The 21,603-nt window shown below is 45.3% G+C and overlaps 1 protein-coding gene across 4 annotated transcripts in view; it reads left to right on the top strand.

Moving 5' to 3' along the window:
- MGRN1 (mahogunin ring finger 1) overlaps positions 1-21,603 on the top strand; it is a 56,274-nt gene that overhangs the window by 17,181 nt on the left and 17,490 nt on the right. For all 4 annotated transcript variants that reach the window (XM_074885504.1, XM_074885502.1, XM_074885505.1 and 1 more), the window contains exons 4-7: positions 178-324; positions 11,929-12,046; positions 16,056-16,122; positions 19,096-19,148. In XM_074885504.1, coding sequence (XP_074741605.1) covers positions 178-324; positions 11,929-12,046; positions 16,056-16,122; positions 19,096-19,148 — 385 coding nt within the window. The remainder of the gene's footprint in view (positions 1-177; positions 325-11,928; positions 12,047-16,055; positions 16,123-19,095; positions 19,149-21,603) is intronic.

Consider the following 21,603-nt stretch of genomic DNA (forward strand, 5'->3'; position numbering starts at 1 on the left):
ATCTTGGAAGAACCTTCCTCAGAGGAAAGAGTGGAAATCTGGGAAGCCCCAGGTGGAAGTCCATGGTGCCCTGACTGCGCAGAACACCTAGATTGGAATACTCTTGTCTTGATTTCCAGAGTGATCTTGATAGTATCTCATAAATACGTGTTCTAATCCTCTGGTATTGTCTTTCAGGTATAAAGATGATGTTGACAGTCCTACTGAGGAGAATGGGAAGCAGAAAGTCCTGTACAGCCTGGAGTTCACGTTTGATGCGGATGCCCGTGTTGCCATCACAATCTACTGCCAGGCTACAGAAGAGTTTGTTGGTGGCATGGCAGTGTAAGTCCTGGGCCTGTGGGCATGTGGAGGGGCACAGGAGCTCTCAGGTGATAAGCCTGTCAAATATCTCTCATTAGTCACCCCCAAGGGCAGTGCTGCCACAGATGGTGGAGAGGGAAATCTCTTCTTTCTGTGTTTTCTTTTATAAATTCTGATAATGTTGAATATTAGTTTCACTTCTCCCCCACATAGCCAATATCCTCTCTTGTTCCCTTTTTGGTTTGTTTTTTTGGGTGTGGGGAAACCGTTCTATGTGCAACAAAGGAGAGGAACTCACAGCTGTATGCTTTGTCAGCAAGATGTTCTATGAAATTAAAGAAAACAACCACCCTTCCTTTCAGATACTACCTGTTTTTTTTTCCAGATCACCTAATTTGCTGGATTTCTGTGTTCCCTGTGATGGGAGCATCTGGGCCACCAAAAAAAGTTCAGTCTGACATTTTCATAGCGAGTGTGTGTCATTGAGGCCCCATTTGGGATAAATGACCACCTCAACACAGGCTGGCGGGAGGATTTGCTGTTTGAAACCCTGTCTGTTTCCTGCCCAGTACACATATTAGCCTTTGACTAGCTGTAGAAAGAATGGTCAAAACATCATCTGTGGAGTCTTTCTCATATCCTGGTAGTGCATCCCTACAGATTTCAAAACCTTTTTATCTTAATCGGCACATTTAAACCATTCCAATCAACAGTGTATCCCATAAGACTACAAAAGATTTCCTCTCTGTAGTAAGAGCTAAGGTGGCTGAAACGTGCTCTCCCTGGTGTGAATTGGGTACACGTGAGCTGCTGATACCTTACGGCAGGCTTCCGATGGCCATGGGACAAAGACTTCTTTTTATTCTATGGGTAAAGGAAGCTTCAGGCTGCAGAAGCTCTTGGCTTCCTCTAGTAGAGGCTTTTGGCTGAGCAGCGGCTCTGTGCACGTAGTGCTGACGGCTTCTGCAGTGGTGCTCTGGATTTGGGGGTAAACTTATGTTTTATTGAAGGGATCTGCAGAGGTTTCAGCAGGGAGAAATTTGTATGACAAATCATAAAATGGCTTATGTGTTTTATGCAAAGTATAAACATCCCACTAATGATCAATGAACAGTGTGTTTTTAGAAATGAGAAAAGCTCAATGCTCCCATCCAGATGTGCATTCCTCCAAACTGGAGGATATCCCGATCCAGAATTTTTGTTTAGGCCCTTTCTCTTCTTCTGTTGAAGCCTATGGCTGCCTTTATTTTGGGGAGGTCATAAATTAGCTCCTTTTAAGTGCTTGAAAAATATCTCTCGACAAACTCTGAAAACACTTTCTATTTAGGTCCAGTTTTTCCTGAGCAGAGCTGAATGCAGCAGGATGCCTTAGAAATCCTGATAAAATTTCCATGTTCTGTCTCTTAAGTCCTTAGGTTTCCTGTGAATTTAGTGCTAGTGAAGGTGTTGGAATGGCAGCCTTGGAGATTGAAGTCCTCTTTTCCTAATACAGGTACAACATGGAGAGGTGGCCAGTGTCCCTTGTGCTGCCCTGCAGTGTTCCTTGTTTTTTGACCTAAGAAGGAAACCGTCTGTGGGCTAATGGGAAGAACTGAGGGCCTCTATGGCCAGGGTGGATGTATTTACATTGCCAGACTTCAGCCTTGGCTTAAATCAGCAAGTCTTATTTTTGATGTTGATTTTAATCTTGTTTTGCATATTCACTTGTTGGCTTACCTCTAAGGAGAACTTGTCGCTTGGTCAGTAACAATGCAACATTTGCATTTACAACTCAGTGTAAGCTTTGTATCAAACTTTGTGCTACATTTTACAAAGAGCTTAAATCTGTAAAGAATATGCATATAGTTTAAAATGTATTTTTTCAGACTCCTAGTTTTGCATTTTGTTATGTCAAAATGGCAAAAAAAGAAAGTTATTCTAAAAAGAAAAGACACGTTTTATTTTTAACCTGTCTTGAACCAAGCTGTGTTGGGATGGAAATGCAGCTGAATCACCTGAGACCAGCAGTGTAGCATTCTTGTTGGTTAAACTGCTCTGTGTTGGACTCTTAAGAGACCGTCTTGTCAAGTTGTGCCTTGAATAATAATTGCTTAATGGAAGTATTATAGTTACCAAATATAACTGTTTCTGGACAGAGTGTGTTTTCAGTCTTCTGTAACTAGTAGCTCTCCTCTCAGAACTCTGTCAGTTGATTGGAGGAGGAAAACACAGTTTCTGGTTCATTTAAGAACACGTTTTACTGAAATTTAGTGCCATGCACTAAGCCAGTGACTGTCACCAGTGCTGCTGTCTGTTCTTTAAAGCTTATGCAGCAAACATGAACTACCTAATTGCTTTTTAAATTTAATTTGAACAGTTCCTAGGTAGAGTTTCTGAAAGTTAACACAACTGTCAACTTCAAAGAAATTTTTTTTTTAAAATATGAATTTTTTAATCCACCCTGTCCATGGTTCACTGAGAGACGGATCTCTGTTCAGATGGCGGAGAAGAAGCCTTTGTTCATGAATCCTACCTGCCTCTGCACGAAACCAGGATCAGTAGTCAGCAATCATTACCTCACTAACGAAAAGTAGTTGACGACACCGTGCTGCCTTGCTAGGGTGGCAGCAGTCCCCAGTGCACTAAACCATTATGTGAAAAGTCAAAGCACTTGGAGCCAGCTCTTGCTTCCACTGTTGGCCTTTTATTTAATAAATCATACTTTAATTTCCTCATAGTACAGGAGTGATGAACTGTCTGTCTCTGCTCTGGAGTGCTTGGACAATATATGTTATATGTACGTGTGGCGTGTAGGGGGCTGCACCAGAAGCCAGGGAACCTTTTGAAAGGCATGATCCTGATTTCATGCAGATGTGTAGGTAATAAGGGCTGGGGGAAGTGAGATACAAATATAGACTTTATAAGCTGCTTTAATTCAACCCAGGCTATTTTTCCATGTGGAAGTGGCTCATGAAGCACGTCTTGGGGCTAGTGCAGCTGCCCGAAGTAAGCATCTCTGCTTCTCTGGATTTGCTGGCTGCTAGTAAAAACCTTTTGAAGCTCTGATTTCAGCTTTGCAAAGCAATTCTGAAAGGGCAGTGCTATAATTACTTTGATTTATTCTTTTCAAATTCTAGTGGAAAAAAAAAAAATCTGGGCTGCATTCTTAGAGCTCTAAGTGGAACGAGTGCATTTTTAGTGCACTAATAGGAATGCAGTTTCCCCCTGCCTGGGCTGGTAGTTTTTCCTTTTTCTCAATTTCTTTTGGTGCTAACAGCTACATTCAAGAAACAAGCATGTGCAAAAGCTGCACTGTGTAGAAATTCAAAACTTTTTCTATTGCTGTGTCCAGCACATGATTGGGAAGAAGATGCTCTTTAAAACAAAACACTTTTTTTTTCCACTCTCCTAAATTGATGCTAAATCCTAAAATGGGAGAAACTTTCTGGACCCTTGTCAAAAGCAGAAATTTTCTCCTAGTCCCCAGCCTGCAGCATGGCTCCTTAGAAGCGCTAAACAAGTTATTCTTGCTTCTCTGCTGAAACAACCACTGATCCTGATAGTATCAGCGCTCCTGCTCATGTGAAACTCCTGCTAGGAACATTGTTATGTTCATACAATTTGGGGTGAGAGGAGGGAGGGGCGGGAAGGTGGCTCTCCCTGAGCAGAGGCATTGCTTGTTGTAGAGCCTCTGCTCATCTGAGAGCCACCACGCTCTGTGTGTTGTGGGCCAGCCTTCAGCATTAGCGGGTCTCCATGACCAAAGGGAAGCCTTTCTCTCTGCAAGCCAGGAAGCTTCCTCCTGGAGTTGTTTGGGCTCCATTTAAAAGCTGGTGGCTTTATCAGTATGTGCTGCCTGTCCTAACTTGTCTCGACGGAGCATTCAGCAGACTTTCCCAGGTAATGGTGCTCAGCTATACTGTTTCCCAGCCAAGATCTTGGCAACATGTAGCTCCCAACTGCTGCCTGCCTCTTGTCCTGAACTGTTGAACTCTGAGTTTCACAGGGAGCTGTATTGTCACCACTGTGGGATTGCAGTTGACCAGTGAAGTCTGGAGAAGGCGAATGTGTGGCTACTGGTGATTGTAGAGGTGTCTTCACCTCTGCAGGCCCATGCCCAGGGGAAGGTACCCAGCAGTTTCTGGTGCTAGTGCAGATATCTGTAGAAGCCTCTTGGATGAAATGGGAATTAGTTTAACTCTAGAGGGGCCTGCTGCTCTTATCTTCTGGATATCTTTTGCCTGGTTACTTTGTGGTGAGCCTAAAGACTCTTTAGAGTAAAACACATCAGTTCTCAGAGGACCAGCTAGTGCATTACGCCAGGGGTAACAGAGACCAGATCTGCTTATGTCCAGAGTCTCTTTAATGGCATGGAATTAGTAGTTACCTGCCTCTGAAGAGCTCAAGACCACTGATATCCTCAGTTTTATTTATTTTTCTGGTTGTGTCCATTTTCTTTGGTTATGGAAATCAGCAAACTGTTCTGCTGTGCTTCTGTTTCCTGTGGTAGTCCCCTCAGTGAGCTTTAACACAGCCTCTTCCCTGAGGATCCGCTCTCATCTGGTTAGTGGTGGGTGTGCTCTTGGGGAGTTGATCTGTGATCTGGCTGGCTTGGAGAGAGTGATATTTCTCAGTTTGTCTTTTCCTTTGGCTTCAGTTTCCCAGCAGCTGGGTAGAAAGCAGGGAATACCCTGGCTGTGGAAACCATCATAACAGCTTGACTGCTCACCCGTGAGGACAAGCCTTGGATTGCTTGGTATCACTGAGGCACAGCAATACCTGTCAGCTTCAAAAATGTCCTACAAAGAGAAATTTGCTGTCAGAATCCATGATGCTAACTGGGTTTTAAGACTAGCCAGCTGGAGAGGCAGCTCTGTGCCTGTGGTGGAGGTGATCGGCATGTGCAGCAAGGAAGTATTCAGCCATCTTGGCCAAAAGGCAAAGGGTGACCAGGATGGGCCCTGTCTAAATGGCATGAGAATCTCTGCCTTAGCATATAGGAGGCACAAACATGCAGGTGTGCAAGCTGTATGTTGACTTGTGATTGCCCATAAGCATGTAATTTTCCCCCAGATAAGTGAGGGGGTACTTCACATTGCAGTACTCCTCAGCAGCTCCTAGAGGATAGTTGAAGGACTCCCAGTTTTGTAGCCTGCCTTCTCCTGCAGTAACTGGTTCATGTGTTCGTACCCTTAGATGTCTTTGGTTTAGGAGACAGGTATGTTTTTTGGAGCAGGCTGCAGAGATGTTCATGCTCTCTTTTTGTGTGTGCTCTATGAATGCATCCTTTCCTTTTCTAGCAAAAGCCTTGACATGCACACTATTAGCCTGTTCCTGGGAGGGCCCCCGGGACTTTTCCAGCTGTAGGTATCCTGCTGACTAGCAGGAAGAATTGTGTAGTTAAAACATGACAGCAGCGGTTGTTTCCTCGGGGGAAGAAGTCAAACCAGCCCTGTAGCTGGAAGCACTTAAAACAGCCAGCTCTAAAGACTTGCACAATCCAGGCAGATCAGGAGCTGATGATAAATATGACATGAGAGGTTTGAGTTTTGCAGCCCATTCTTATGAAAAAAGATCTTCCTCTTGGACTGAAAAGGTTCTCTTCCGTATCCAGTAATGTTGCCAAGCTCTGTTTTCTCATTATAAAGAGAAAACACAATGAAAATAGGTCAGTCTAGCTCTGGAATCCTTGCCCTTTTTCAGGGCTGTGCTGTTTGTGTTGCTGATGCACAAATGGGTGTACTGGATTTATTTTTTTTTTTAAAAAAAATCTCATTTCCTTGTTTGTTTTGCAATGCCTGCTACATTCATTGCAAACATCCTATCACAGTCTCTTAAGCTGACGGTGGACGTGACACTGCAATGATTATATATTCTGTCTGCATGTGGAAGTTTGAGTAGTTGGTTCACAAAATGAAATCCAACTGAAACGGGTAGCTCAGCGCATGGCTGTTTTCACTAAAGCTTGCGTAGGAGAGACACAGGCACTCGGATATTTCTTTGCTTATTTAATAGCCTCTGTCTGTTCAGGGCCTTTGAAAGGTGCTCTTGCTGCTTTTGGCTGTGGACTGTGGTGATTAATATGAATTCTTTGTGCAGAGAGATTTCTTCTGTGTGAAGAAATCAGAGGTGAGTGCTGTTTTTTGCTAGGCACAAGCCTTTACAGCCAAAGCCTGCTTTGATCCAGGCAGACACCAGTCCCCAAGGGAATGCTGTAGTGTGCAAAGTTCACAGGCTGGAGAGCTAAATTCTGGAGATTTCACTGAGCAGACAAACCCTCTGTCTTTAATAAGAGTTCTGGCCCTTGTGCCTCTCTGTGTAGTTGTTGTATAAGCTGCCAGCTTTGAAGCCTGGTTGGAGCTGCCAGCTTTGAAGCCTGGTTGGAGTCGTGAGCATGGTGCTCTCACCAGTAAGTTCAGCAGCTGAAGGCAGACCTCTGCAGGTGCTGGAGTGGGATATGGGCAGCAGGGTTTCAGCTGCGTGGTAAGGTTTCCTCCTTGCCTGGAGTGGAAACTCAGTCCTGGGAGGAAGCAGGAGGGGAGGAAAAGACTGGCAGGGACTGCAGTGCACCAACCTCCAAACTCTGTGTGCGACCCTCTCTGGGCTGGATCTTGCCTAACTCTGACTGAGACCCAGGGCTTTGGCCTTCTTGTATTTTGGTAGTATTTCTTTTATCAATAAAAATCCCTTTGAGTTGAGACACTTGTTCAACTTCCCTCTTCCCCTAAAGCTGACCTGTAAGATCCTGGCCCAAAATGAAGGGGGAGTGTGCAGGTGGGAGAGGGAGGGGGGCCAGTGTACTTGCTCCTGGCCCCTTTGAACACCAGCAGAACATGACTGGCTCCCTCCTCATCACCTGTAAGTGGCCATGGAGCCTGCCAGGCAGTCCCAGCCTGCAGCAGTGAAGAACTGGTTCCCAAGTACCCTTTAAAGCTCTCGTGTGACTCTGCCTTCAGTAACTCTGCCTTGTCCTCAGTTCACTGCAAATTGCCATGCAACGTGCATAGCTGTTACTAAAGAAGGAGGACTCTTGTTTTGTCCACAGGCTCTTCAAAGCACAAACTGTCTCTCAGCTGTTACTAGTCAAAAACAGTACCTTGGGGCCACATTGCTACGTGCATCCTGCTTTTCTTTGAGGAATGGGGTCTGGACAGTGCTCTGTGTAACTCTGAGGCAAACTGGGTAGGATCCTCACTTGGTGCTTCTCAGTCAGGGGTCCCAGTATGCTTGTGGTAACAGGAACCATCTTTTGTCTGTCCAAGGCAGCCCCAGTGCCTCAGCAGAGCTGAGTATGAGGAACGCAGCAGTGAAGAAGTCTGCATGAGTTGGGACTGGAGCCCTGCTGAGAACTTCCCCAGGCACTGAACAGGGATGAGCGAGAGGGGGAAACACATTCGTGTTGCGTCTCCAGTGAGCATGTAGCAACAGAAGTTTAACTCTGCTTAGCCAGAGGTTCCTGAACACTAGCAGGCCACTGATGGCTTGGGAGCTACTTAAGGTGTACAGGTGCCTGGTAGCAAGTCTGGACTGTGTACAGGGAGAAGCCTGCTTGAGCCACAGGCTGAGTTTCTCTGTTCAGGCAGTGAGTGCTTCTCAGCTGATGGTGGAGGAGTGACACTGGGGAATAATTTTAGTTTGTTTCTTGTTGTCTCAAAAATCACTGTGATGTAGCCACAGGGCTTCTCATCTGCTGGTTCTCCAATACACAGCTGGTTTTGGGGGTGGAAGGGTTTGATGTGGGGGAGGAAGGAGTCAGTGCAAAGTGTAAGCTTTGTTTTGTGGGGGTAAAGGTGTGTCAAAGAGCTTACAGGAGGAAGTGGGCTGCATGAATCCTGAGGACAAGATGAGGGCTTGCAGCTGCAGTCAGCTGGTGATTCTCATGCTGTCAGGGGTACCTGAGCAAACAAGCAGGTTTAAAAAATGTGACTGAGGACTTGTTTGGTCCAATCCTAATAGAACAGACCCCACTTCTCCATTGTCCTGAGCTGCTCTTGATTGCAAGGTGGTTTTGTTAGACCTCCCATCTGGATGGAGACTTGGCCCAGTGCAGTCTGAGAAATAGCAGCCCAAACATTCAGATTTCAGCCTTCATGCAGGGAGAGGCAGCGCATTGCTTCTCTGCTATCCTTTATTCTTAATACATGCTCTTTTTCTGTAACATATCTCCACAGCTCTACAGAATTTTTCCACTATTGTTTGCTGTAGGCCCACAGCAGCATAGACAAGGAGTAGAAGACTTAGGAATACAGCAGATGCCAACCGAAAGGGCTGGGGATGGGTAGAGACCACTTAGACACTAATGCGCAGGATACTTGCTTCGTAACAGCTTACCAAGTTGTCCTCCTGTGCAGCATGAGGAGTGGGTACTTGTGTGGTGGATGCTGTGCATCACCTTAGCAAGATGATCGATCCTGTGACAATCTGGGATCACCAGCACTCCCAGGGATTTCACCAGGCTCTTGGCCCACTGGTGCTCAGCAGCCTCGGCACTGGCTGCTGACTGGAGGTCTCCAGTGTTGTCTGGGTGTTCAGATCCAAGGCTGACACGTGTTTTGGCAATGGGAGCTAGGGAGCCACACAGTCCAAGACATAAAGCTCACTTGGGGAAGCCTCCTTGATATTTTTGTTATAATCTTCAGCTCAGAAAATCTATGTACCTGGTTTATTTCTTTTCTCAGGGGTGGCGAGAGCAGCAAGTCTATGCAAGTATTGTTCTACCCTATCCTCTTTGGAACAGTGTTACTTGTTTTGCCGTTGTAGACTGGTTTGGGCTGCAAGTGCAGGTTGTCCGGCCTTCCTGGCGCTCATTATCAGCATGTTTACACCCCTTTCCCAGTGCTGCTGTGGTGCTTGTCATCCAGGCAGTCTCTGACCTCCACTTTCTCCTCCGCACTTTATTTCTAGTAGGGTCCTGACTTGCTGTCACCTTAGATAAGTCACTCTTCCATCCCCTGCTTTCCCAGCTGTAGAAGGAGAATTGTGCCTTTCTGCCGAGCTGGGAAGCTTTGAGAGTGCCACAAAAGGAGCTAGATACAGGCTTGCTCTATTCATTGTGCTTGACAACTCAGTAAATAAAACTTCACTCAATTGCTTGCTCTGTAATTCACACATAAAAGACCTGTCATTCTGATCTCCTACACCATGGTTTAAATGCGAAGGATGGAGTGAGACCTAGTAAAGCAGCACAATTTCAGCTCAGTACAGAATGGTCTTTGAGGGTAAGGTATTGTCATAAATAGCACAATGCACCTGCCTTGGCAGGAGTAGTGGAGTGCACGTGGTGAACCTGGCCTATGTCATGGCCTTCCAGAATTTATCGTGGATCTTGTGTGACACTTGATAAGCCTTCTGGATCCTCAGAGGGTGCAGGAACTACACTAGCTTTCCAGAGAAAGGCAGTGGTTCGTGTCAGTGGGGAGCCTGGTTTTTCCTCCTTGGGTTTGAGAGGAATTAAATATTCATCAGCTTCTTGTATCCAGGTTCTTATACCTTCAGCTGCAAAACGCATCATGCTTTAAGGCTCTGTGTTACAGTGCTGGCTGGCCTGAGCCTGGAGGGCAACCTGCTGTCTCTGTAGACTCTTGCACTCTGGCAGCAGGTAGCTGCCAGAGCTATAGCTCTTGAGTGTAAAGTTTCCACAGCATTGCTTAAAGCTGAGTTTTAAGGTTCAGGCATGTCCTCTCTAATCACCTCTGCTATCCTCCAGCCCAGTCTTCACATCTCTGGTGTGATGTTCAGTTCTGCAGTTCTTGGTTGACTCTGCCCTGTGGGCTTTTCCCACGGTTTTTGCTTTACCCCCTCTGGAAGTGAGCTGCCCAGCCCTCTTGCTCCTTGCTTACAGAAACTAGAAGGCATTACATCGGATGTAGAAAAGTTTTGTATTTCCATACTCTTCTGGGGTGCTGCGCTCCTCCACAAAGTGTAGCTAGGCTGAAGGAACTTGGAGCTTTCCAACCTTTGCTTACGTACCTAGTGATTTGTAAGCTGTGCCTGTGTTTCAGAACAGCTGAATGTCCTCAAAAGTACAGAATCCTGTTTTTCAAACAAGGATTCTATTTTCTTTGCCTCTCTGCACGCTATTAACTGCTCTGCTTGACAGGACTCTGTACTGAATCAGTCGCATCAAATGCCTTGATCTCCTCTGGTGTTGTCTCCTTCGCAGGGCTGGCGGTAGTACTGCCCGTGTTATTCTTTGAGAAATGGAATCAGCAAAATCTGAGGAGCTGGTTGTCAGGGGATCCTGTGTGATACCCCAAATTGAATTAAGGAAGAACTCAGCCTAGAGTTCCTGGTGCTAATGTGACACCTGTCCCTGGAGCTTGTCCCCGGGCTGCCTGGTCGATCAAGAACAGTGGTAATCAAGTTTGAGCAGTCAACAAGGCTTCAAGCTTGTAGCTGTTCAGTGTGCAGTGGCTGGAGGCCAGTGCTTTCGCAGTCTCACTGAGTGAATCTCTGCTTAGGAAGTGATGGTTAGAAGTGATGTGCAGAAGAGATAACATCACATTGCTGTGACTGGCTAAAGTCTTTCTTGCAGAGCTGGAGCTAGACCTGTCTCGTCACTGTGCCGGGGCAGGTTGTTGTTTCTGCAGCGTAAGCTCTTGGGCAAGGGATCTCTCACTTTCACTCTGGTTTGTCAACATGCTCTGAACACATGGTTGTTAGCTCAACAACAAAGGCTTTGGTGATAAAAATAGCTTCAGATGTTCCCACCCTTCTTTGCAGATTGATGCGTCCTCTCCTGTGCCAGAATTGACATAGTGAGAGGCTGTGCGCATCCAGCTCAGAAATCACCCTCCAGAAAGGGGTGAAAACTTCTTGCTCTTGTTTTGCCACTGAAGCCCACTGTGAATCACACTGTCTGTAGTGATGGTCAGTGGGCAGTGAAACGTCTGTCTTGGGACAGACAGCACTGGTGCAGAAGATGGTGGATGGTAGTTGTGGTCCCATTCCAGGGATGTTCATCCCAGCCTGGCAGTGCTGGCGTTTCAGTGCTGGGCCTCGAGACAGTGGAAACATCGTGACTCTTCTCTAGGTGGCCGCTGTGGAAGACTGTTTGGTGTCTCTCTGGTGGTGTTGGTAGCAGTGCAGCACCTCTGGGGAAGCACATGGGGAGCAGAGGAGTGAATTGGAATGGCTCTTGCTTACCAGGATGGTGGCGAGCCAAGCAGCATTTCTCATGGCAGAGCTGTCCCACAGAGGCACGTGAGAGCTTTCAGTGCTGTGTTGGGTTGTGTGTTACCACTGTTAGATTGTTGCTCGTTCTTCCTGGGTTTCCTGCAGAAAATAAGACTGTGTGCTGGGCTGAAAGCCAGCATTGCCTAGGCCCCGGATTTAGTAAGCTAGCCTTTGCCAGGCTGCCGCACCCCACCGTACTCCTCTGACACCCAGTGTTTCCAGGCAGGTCAGTATGGATCCAATCAGACCTTGCCTGTCTGTGCTGCTTTCCCTTCCCTGTGCTCACCTTCTTGCTTTGACCGTTCCCTTCCCTTTTTGTGTCCCCACTGAATGGCTGCCAGCCCCTGCCAGCTCTGCCTCTTAGAGCTGCCACTTGTGATTCCTGAAAGGTGGACAAGCGTGAATGAATGAGAGCCTAGCAGAGAGCAATCATTTGTTAAAGCAAGTTTTCTTTTTCCCCCCTTTCTTCAGATACAGCACAAAGAATCCCTCTCTGCAGTCGGAGACAGTTCATTACAAGAGAGGGGTAAGCCAGCAATTCTCCCTGCCTTCTTTCAAGATTGATTTCTCAGACTGGAAGGATGATGAGGTAAGTCTCTTCTCAGTGTCCCCTTCTTTCCACAACCATGTTGTCCCAGAAGCTCCTTTTGGTGCCATGAAGTTATGGCTGGAAGACACCCTCTCCCAGCTGCCATGGTGTGTTTTGTGGGTATGAGATGAATGGGGCTCTGGGAGCAGCAGGTATGAACACTGTATGGGAACTTGGCAGGTGGGTCAGGCAAACAGGGAAGGAAACCCAAAGAAGTGACTTGTGATATCACTGATCAGCTGGCATCCCAACGTCTGCTGTAGGAGGGAGACTGCAGAGATTGGAATTGGAGCTCTTCCTGGAGGAACCCGCCACTCCTCAGCCTTCCTCTCCCTGCCAGCCAAAGAGCTCGTGGGAACAAATGTCTGTCTTGATCTCTCTGTTTTGGTGTTGGTTGTTTTTGGAGGTTTTTTTGGCTGGTCCTCTAGAACAGTGGTCTCCAAAGTGGGGTGTGTGCAAGACAATTTATTGGGGTGTGGGAAGAACTTCAGTAGTACATGTATATATCTCATAAATAATAGATAAACATATATTGGGAGTACGTGCTCAAAATTTTTTACTGATGGGATGAATAGTCAAAACAGTTTGGAGACCACTGGTCTAGAAGATTCCTGTTCTGTTTAAGGGCCACATCCTGCATTATTATGTGTAGCAGTACAGTGTTGTGGGGGGATACTCTCCCTTCTGGGGCAGTTCACAGGGGGAATTAATGCTGAATAAGGGAATGCCTTCCTCCTCTTAGTTTAACCCATAACTGCAAACAGACGAGGGCTTGGTTTTAATTAAGCTCCGTGGCTTTTACTACATAGCAAGATCTGTGGAGTCCTATTAATTTTGGTATCTTTGCAAAATTCCAACCCAGGCAATAACTCTCTGCTTCTTGAGCCTCTGAGCTTTGGCCCAAGGGCTTCCCTTGCACATGATGCAGGGCAGGGAGGCCTTGGTCTTTCCCCTGCTCTGTGCAGAATTGCTGTAAGAGATTTCTGATGCAGAGCAGTCTATAACTACTGCTAATATATTTGTTCCTGTGGACCCCTCTCCTAGGTCAACACTGATAGTGTTCATTTCCTGACCCAAGCCTGTGTAAGAGTATTGTGTATGTGAACCCTGGTAGATAATTCTGCCTATTGAGAAAGAAAAAAAGGTACCTCTACCTATATAAAGAAAGAAAAGAAAAAAGAAACAAACAAACAAAAGTAATCTTTCATGTATTTTTTAAAGATTGAATAGCTATTGTCTTGAAGTTACAGTTGCAACTATAATCAGTCCCGTGCCTTAACAAATGCCGTGGCGGTTACCAAGAGCCTGCAGAGTCTGGTCTCCTGATGTCTTGGCTTCTCTGCCAATGTATGATTTCACAAGTTCAGCCTACAAAAGCCTGGAAGAGCTGCTTTTCAATCCCTTCTGTCGTCTGAGAGAGCTGGAAAGTAGGAGCTCAGATCCCTTTCATCTTAAAGAAGCAGCTTAATTTTCACTTTTATTCCTGCCAGCAAGGTTTTAACTTGAGTACTAAATTCATGTCCCTTTGACAGCTTAAAGGGAGAGATGCTGCAGAGAAGTAAGCTCCTACCTCCCTTTGCTCGATTCTGCTGTGTCCTCTGTCTCCTTTTCTCATTGGTGTTACTGGGAGCTCTGGTTGTAGAGAAAATGTGGAACAAGCACTGTGATTTGGAAGAGTTTCTTCTCCCATTTCAGCTCTGTGTACATATCAGTCCTTGTCCTCTCAAGTCCAGTAAAGTGCATATTAAATCTTCTTAACTGGCCACTGAAATGCAGCACTTTTATCTGAGACAGCTGGCAAAGTGTTACTACTCAGCTGTGTACAATTGCATGCTTCAGATTGCTTTCCAGCTTTGTTATTGGTGTTGTCCAAAAACCCCAGATTTACTTCATATTTTTGCTCAGTGTAATACTCGCATATGATGTAGTTCTTGGCTGGCCAACAGAAGGGAAAATAATGTTATGTTGGTTTGTTATGTGGAAAGCTTTATAAAAGTTTACTTTGTCTTCATAATATACTGGTTTGCTTGCAAGTTATAGTGTATGACTTGTGTTGAGACCGTTGTTTTCAGGTCCCTGAAAATGAATGTGACACGGACCCTTAAAGAAGCCTTTTGTTTGGGAAGGCAAAAGTTTGTATCGTAAAGCAACCACAATTCTATGATGTGACTTTCCCTTCAAATGGACAAACAGTAACTGTTGTCGTACAGTAATAAATCAGAGCAGGAAGCAAAGCAAAACCATAAGCTTCTTTCAGCAATTTTAATCAATTGTCCTCAATGAATTTTCCCTCTGTGCCATGCCATAATGGTTCAAAAATGCAATCTGGAAAATAGTGGCTCAATGAGTCTCTTCTGTAACAAATACTGAGAGGTTAAACGAGATTTTTGTGTTCTCTCTGTTTGCTGTTTTGGAAAGAGAAGAGATTCTGCTAGTTTAAAAGAGGAATAAAATGTAAACCCATCATATGGAGGATGAAAATCAATATCCCTCAGGTTTGAAGACTAGCTAGGTCAAATCATAAGGTCTTCCAGCAAACGCTTTTTGTTTGGAATCAAGCATGCACATTTGATCAGATGTGTGTGTGAGTGCAAAGTTTTGTTACGCAGTAAGCGTTGCTTCTGGAAGGCACTGCAGCAGCTGAGTGGCCCCAAAGGCATGCAGCCTACACAAGGAGCCCGCAGCTCTGGACAGAAGAGCAGCAGACTTGCAATTCCCTCTTCCCCCTGCACCTCCCATGGAAGGTTGGTGAGCTGTTGCAGTCTGAAGGACATGCCTGCAGCTCTTGGCAGAGGCACAGCCATGTGGCTGATGGGCTACGGCACACTTGGCTGATGGCTGACTGGGTATATTGTCTCCCAGAGTACTGGTATCATTCATTTCAGGATGAACATTTAGGTTGTAATTCATTTGAGGCAGAACCATTTTCAACTATGTTAAGGCTCACGGTGAGAGTCACCTTCCCTCCAATCTGTGTGTTTTGGGTTGCCATTTGTGCCAATGCCAATGGCTGTCTTGATAGTTTATCTTTTGAGGGACCAGCTGGAGAAAATCACGCTGCAAGTGATGTTGGGGCTGTGGAAAAGTGAGGGAGGCCCCGAAGCACTTACCTTGAACAGTGCTGTGGTGCTTTGAATTGGGTCTCAGTTTCCACTGGAAAACTGAAAACAGACTACCTGGAGCACCATGGTGAAATGACATCTTTTTCTCTCTTGGCAAGAGATGAGACAAAAAACCAGTCAGTAATTAACAAAAAACACCAGAAATCCAGTCTCTGAGCCACTTCCGTTCTTGGCATAGGACAGTGTTTGTAAGGTTGCATTTTTCTTATGTTTGTAAGATGACATGGAGCATTTGAAGTGCTTTGATGAAGTGCAGGGCAAAGGAAGAAATTGAGTTTGTTTTCATTGCGCTCAAGTGAGATCTTAAATTTTCACTCTCGCCAATTAGAAGGTCAAGGATCTGAATTTCATAACATGCCAAGAGATGGAAATCAGTCTGGTGTTTCCTTAAAGCATTGTGTGATCTTGAAGTTTTACAGATTTTTCTCTATGTCTTTAAGAACTTCGTACAAGAGTCAGGGTTTCTTTTGTGGTGTAGGGAGTATAATGTGTACTTGCTGTGCTATAACCAGTATATCCTACCATATGCAAGCAAAACTATGGCACTAAATATATTTTGAGAAACTTGTCCTACTACAAATCACTCAGGAGACTTTTGGGATGTATGAACTAGTGAAAAATTCAAGTGGAGGTCCTTTGCTTTGCTAGCCACAACTGGTGTTTAGTGCCATTTCAATGTATGTATGTTGTAGTTATTCTGCTTGACTCCCTTTGAAAGTTGGTGCCTGGATTTTAAATCCTGCTGCTCTGTCGCATCCCTTTGAGACCAGGGACTGGGGACCTGTCAGAAGGGGCCTTCACTCCTCTGATGTTAATGCTATCTCGAGTGTTGTCTTCAGGGAAGCCTGGTGTGAATTGCCTAACCTCATCTCATTTCCTTCCCGCAGCTGAACTTTGACTTGGATCGTGGTGTTTTTCCTGTGGTCATCCGAGCAGTGGTGGATGAAGGGGATGGTAAGTGTGGTGGTGTGCTCCCTTGGTTGTCTTCTAGCTCTCTTTGAGGTTTGGGGACTCCTTCAGGGCAGGCTTCCTTCTGCAATGCTGAAAACATTTTACTTGTAGCAAAGGCTGGGTGAGCCTTTCCAGAATAAAAATATTTCAGGAGTTCACCTTAACTTCCTTGTATTAAAAGGGCCTGGCTAACCACAGGTTCTTACATAAAAACATGCTTTTAAAAATAGCCTCCATTTTTTACAGGAAAAATGGCCAGGTATTTAGTGTCAGAATAGTGTTTGGGAGATCTGCCAGGCACAAATTGGAGCAAATTACTTCCTTTCTCTTTAGGTTTTGCATCTGCAGTTTGTATGGCAAGGAGGGAGTTGGTCTTTTCCCCCTCTTTGAGGGGTAAGTTGTCTTCATAAAAGCTATAGCTATCTGTAGGGTGGGCCTTCCCCTTGGAATGGTCAGAGAAAAACAAATGGCTTTTAAATGCTCAGGCCACTGTTCAACCAAATACAGCTTCGTTCAGCGGTTTAAAATTCTCCTGCTTTTTCTGAAGGGTACTGAATGGTTACAGTGAAAGAGCATAACCTTTGATGAGAAATAATATTGTTGGTTATTTTTAAAGCGTGGTGCCATTTTGGAGAGGGAAGTCCAGTAAATGTTTAGATTGTTACTCACCTTGCACAGTATTTTCCTTCGGGGGTGTGTGCTTTTGGGCTCTGTGTGTTTGCACTCATTCTGAGTGTCAGCAATGAAAAGGGCAGAAGGAAGTCATATTTTCTCTACAATCTGGGGGCTGTTGTGGTCAGCAGGACCAACATATCACTTCTGCATTTTGTAATGTTTTGTACAAAATTTAAGAATAATTAGAAAGAAAAAAAACACATTCTTGATTGTTTAGTGGAGTCACTTGCTCAGTTTCTTATGTTGTAGATGTGAAAGTGCCCAGAAACTCATTAAGTTATTTTACAGTCCTCCAAGCAGAGTGAAATAGAACTGGATGAACCAATTTAAAGTGTGACTAACAAAGCACAGCGCAACGTGAAGGAAATTAATTCTAAAGTGCATCTATTTCTAGTGATTTCAGGCACTGTTCGTAACATTGACATATATGTATATTTCTTGACCATAAATATAAAACACCTTCCTCTGTTTATGGAGCTTTTGGCAAGGTATTTGTACTTTCTAATGTTGGGCATGCCTAGAAAGACCAAAAATAGAACCAGGAGGCAGCATGGGAAGCATACATTTATGCACATACCGTGCCCAGTCTTAGCCAATAGTGTGCTGTCATCTATTTTAATAACCTGGAAAGGCAATTGCTTTTAAATCCTCTCCTGGAAAGAATATCAGCACAAAAATATGTGACGCTTGAGCAAGATTTGAGGAAATTGTTCTGTATTTTGGTTCTTTTTTAACTGATGGGACTGAAAGGAGCTGGCCTTGTGTGTTTGGGGCACCTGGAAAATTACAGCTGACCTGTAACGGCTTGTGTTAAGTAAAATTGAATGGCAAGTTAAATTAGCAGTCATCAAGATGTTGGTTTGGACTGAATTCTGCCAGGAGATGTTTGCGTGCCTTGAAGAATGTGAGCTTGTAGTGTTAGCCCTCTCCCATTCCTGCCAGCGGGATTGCTCTCAGGGAAAGGTACAGAAACCCTTTGGGAAGGGAAGGTGCCGCACAGAACGGGTTGCACAGCTCCAGCCACACACACTGCTTGAATGCCACAGAGGATATAAAGGCAAGCGAAGCCTGTTATCTCTTAGCTGGCTATTCAAACTGTGGGGAGGGACCTGCATTTCATTTACTGAGTGAGCTACAACAGCCTTGCTCTTGGCTGGCAGTGGGGGGAGCAGGCAGATGAATTCCCAGGTTGAGCCCTCTTTTCTGCATGCCGTTGTGTTCCTGATTGCACCCGAATTGCTACGACCAGTCTCAGTTACCCAGCAAATCTGCAGGCATGGACTCTTCTCCCACACACGGCTGTTTCCAAACATGATCTTTGTTCTGTAGTCCAGTGAATGGCTCCTCTTGTTGTCTCTGCTGTTCTGGGGGCCCAAAGGAAGCTGTTGAGCTCCTCTCCCTTTTAGACAACACAGGAGTTGCTTCCTTCAGCTGCTAACTTTCTGTCACAGAGCTGATAATAGTGTCTGCCAGCTCTTTGCATGTGCTGAGCACAGCCCAGGTACTCATCAGTCCAGACAGGGCAAGGTGGTTACGTGCCTTCCCTTCCTTTGGTGACTCCTCTGCAGCCTCTGTCTCCCATTTCCATATGATGAGTCTGAACATAATTAAGCAAAAGAGTCCAACCAGTTGGAGCTGAACAGAACCTTAGAGTCTTGAGCCATAGAGACTGGGATTGTCCTCAGCTTCCTCTATTCTGTATTTGCTGAGGAAGCCATGAATGCAGTACAGAAACGTCTGACAGACCCTTCTGAATGCTATTGGATTAAGAAAGAAGATATTTGTCTTTGGGGAAAAATTCAGAGAACTCGACAGAGATGTTTCAGTGTCCAAAATTAGTATAAGAAATAAATGTTTTATAAGCACGTCGGATTAGAGTGAAATGAAGTTATAAGTACCAGGGCTGGAAGTGCTGCAAATTGCTGTTAAACCAGATGGATTTATTAATCTCTGTGATAAATTCAGGTAATTAAAAACAGGAATTTGAGGGGAGAGCAAAATCCCACTGAGCGCTTTGGTTTCCTTTCCCTTTCCAACCTCTGAAAACGGAGCACTCAAGATAACCAAGGCATGTCTGTGGAGGGCCCACCACAGAGCCCAGCAGGGTTTTGTTCTTGCTCTGAAGGAGTATGAGATGAACCAACCTGACAACAAGAAAATAAAAGTTTTAAATTGGAAGAGGAGATAAAAATAGAATAGATGACAGTTTAGAAATTGTGAATGGACTAAAATTCAGCACAGGGTAGTTTTATGCTTGTGCTGGTTTTGAGGTTTAACCAGGACTGCTTTCTCTTTTTGCAGTGGTGGTTGAGGTGACAGGTCATGCCCATGTCCTTCTGGCTGCATTTGAAAAGGTAAATTAGTTCTTTTTTCCCTATGTCCCTGTCCTTGTATATGTAAACATTTCCAGGGGGTCATTAGTTTGTATTTATATAACACTTAGCACAATGGAGTCCTGGCCCATGACTGGGGTTCCTGAGTGCTATTGTAGTAGAAATAATTGCTTGCAGCGGCTCCTGTACAGCCTGTAATTATCATTTGTACCTGAGCTGGTCACACAGCTAATTGTAGCTGGTGTTTCCTGTATGTGGGGAGAGGGCATGCCTCGGCGGCTGTGATGTTTGAGGGTGGAAGGTGTTGACCACGGCTGCTACGATGCAGTTTTCCAGGGCCTCGTGATCTCTTTGCAGAACCGGATCTGCTGTGTCCAGACCCTGTTGCACCATTGTTTGGCCTTAGTTTACGCGTAGGACCAAGCCCTTTTAAAGAATTAGGATACATCCTGCATAAAGACTTTGAGCTCCACTACTTTTCATGTTTGATGTAGCTGACTGCTGCCTACATGGTAAGGCGAAGCCAAGCTGTATGCACAAGCCTTGATAACAAAATCTCTTCCCATGACCCTGAAAACAGTTGCAGGATCCATAACTGCACCATGTTGTGTCTGGTTGTGGTAATACAGCAGACACATATTCTGGACAAGTGATACTTGTAGTGACATGCTAAGATGAGGCAAGAGATGCTGGAGCAGAGCTGGGCACGTAGAGGGGAGTGGCATCAATGCTGTGCTGTTAGAAATTCCCCACTTCCAGGCTGGCATGTGGCTGACTTCTGTTTCTCAATCTGCTTAGTTCCTGCTGTATCCCTGAGCAAGTGCCAGGTCTTATTCTGTCCCTCCTAGGTGGATAATGTGGATGGTAACAAGCTGAGTCAGAGGGCATGGGAGGAAGCACAGTCAATCCTAAGGAAACCCTGTGGCTGGAAGATGCCCTAAGTGTTCTAGGTTGTTTTTTGTTGGACTTAGTATGTGAAGGAAAAAAGTTTTCCTGTGTTAGAAAGGCTGCTCTGAGCACTGTCTCCGTAAGGTAGTTTTACTCCTGGAAATTAGAGATCTGTCAGAAATGAGGTGAGCAGCTGCAGCACCCTTGGGACTAGGGCAGGGATGTTATTCTTCTAGTTTCCTTCTCCAGCTCATCTGGAAAAAACAAACCACACTGGAATCCCTCAGTCATTGTTCAGCAGCACCTGGGAGAGGACAGTGTGGGCAGTGGGTCCTTGGGGAAGGCTGTGGTGTTTGGAGCCCATCTGTCATCTTGGTGGGAAAGTACTGTAGGTGGAGACCCCCTAGCCTTGCAAAATGATTGTTCAGCCATTTCTGAGGAGAGAAAAATAAATGAGACCACCAGCTTCCTGCATGTTACAGCCTGATTTTGAAGTATTCTACACGTTTGCCTTCCTCATCTGTGAGATTCACCTGTGCTCCCCTGGCTATTGCCTTTATAGCTTTTTGGTTGTAGCTAGGTTCAGATTAGACTTTGGATCTGATGATGCAAGTATGATTTTTACTTACAAATGAGTGTGTCTACTTGCTGTTTTCCAAGTATCCAAACATAGTGCTGTTGCAGTAAGCCCAGCCTCTGTGGTCAGGGAGTAGAGCTTTCACTTGGACCTGGATTTGTCCCAGCTTCCCGTTCTAGCACCCTGTGGGCAGTGCTTGATAATAGCACCTTATAGAAACTAGGAAAATACACATATATTGGGAATGTATTAGCGTGAGGGCAGAAGTGAAGCTTTGGACATTTCTGTCACATGAGATTGGAAAGTGGCTTGAACTGCTCCAGCTTTGGAAGCAGGATTTCAAGGATTATAGGTAAATTCCACCTACTATGCAGAACCTCTGAGCTGTCTGGATGCACAAAGGTGATGGCAAAAGCTCCCATAATGTTCAGGGAGGTCTGAACAAGGTCTGCAGCAAAACTGGGAACCAGCTAAAGCTGGTCAGGCCATTCCATCAATGCTGGATTATGTCCCATGTCCAGGTCTGAGCTCAAGGATTGAAAGAGCTTCCCTTCTTTTTTCAGTCTGTGTGCTGTGAGAGGGAGATGCTGTCTGGTGGGGCCACTTCTTCTCATCTTTCACTGAATGCTTAAAACAAGATGAAAATCTTTACAGGGCAAAGTGCTTGTTGAGTTCTTTCTCCTCCCTGTTTGATTAAAATATATTCCCTGTCCTTAGAATAAATGCAGCTTTTGAAGTGTAGGTCCATAAATCCAGAGGTGGTCCTTGCTAATAAGCACTGCTGCTGGTCACCAGAGCATGCTCAGAGGACAGACAGACCAGCAGGCCTTGGTAACTTGCTATTTATATGTATCTTTGAGTCAGATAGTAACCTTGATGCTCTGCGTAGTCTGGCCTTGCAGCTCTTCCAAAGGCAGAAACTTGGCACTTAATGTTTTCCTGAGAAACAGGACTGCTTTGTCTTTTGGTGCAGTGTTGTTGTGCCTTCCTTCTGAAATTCCTTCAGCAAAC

Source organism: Strix uralensis, chromosome 16 (assembly GCF_047716275.1).
Source record: "Strix uralensis isolate ZFMK-TIS-50842 chromosome 16, bStrUra1, whole genome shotgun sequence".
Lineage (NCBI taxonomy): Eukaryota > Metazoa > Chordata > Aves > Strigiformes > Strigidae > Strix > Strix uralensis.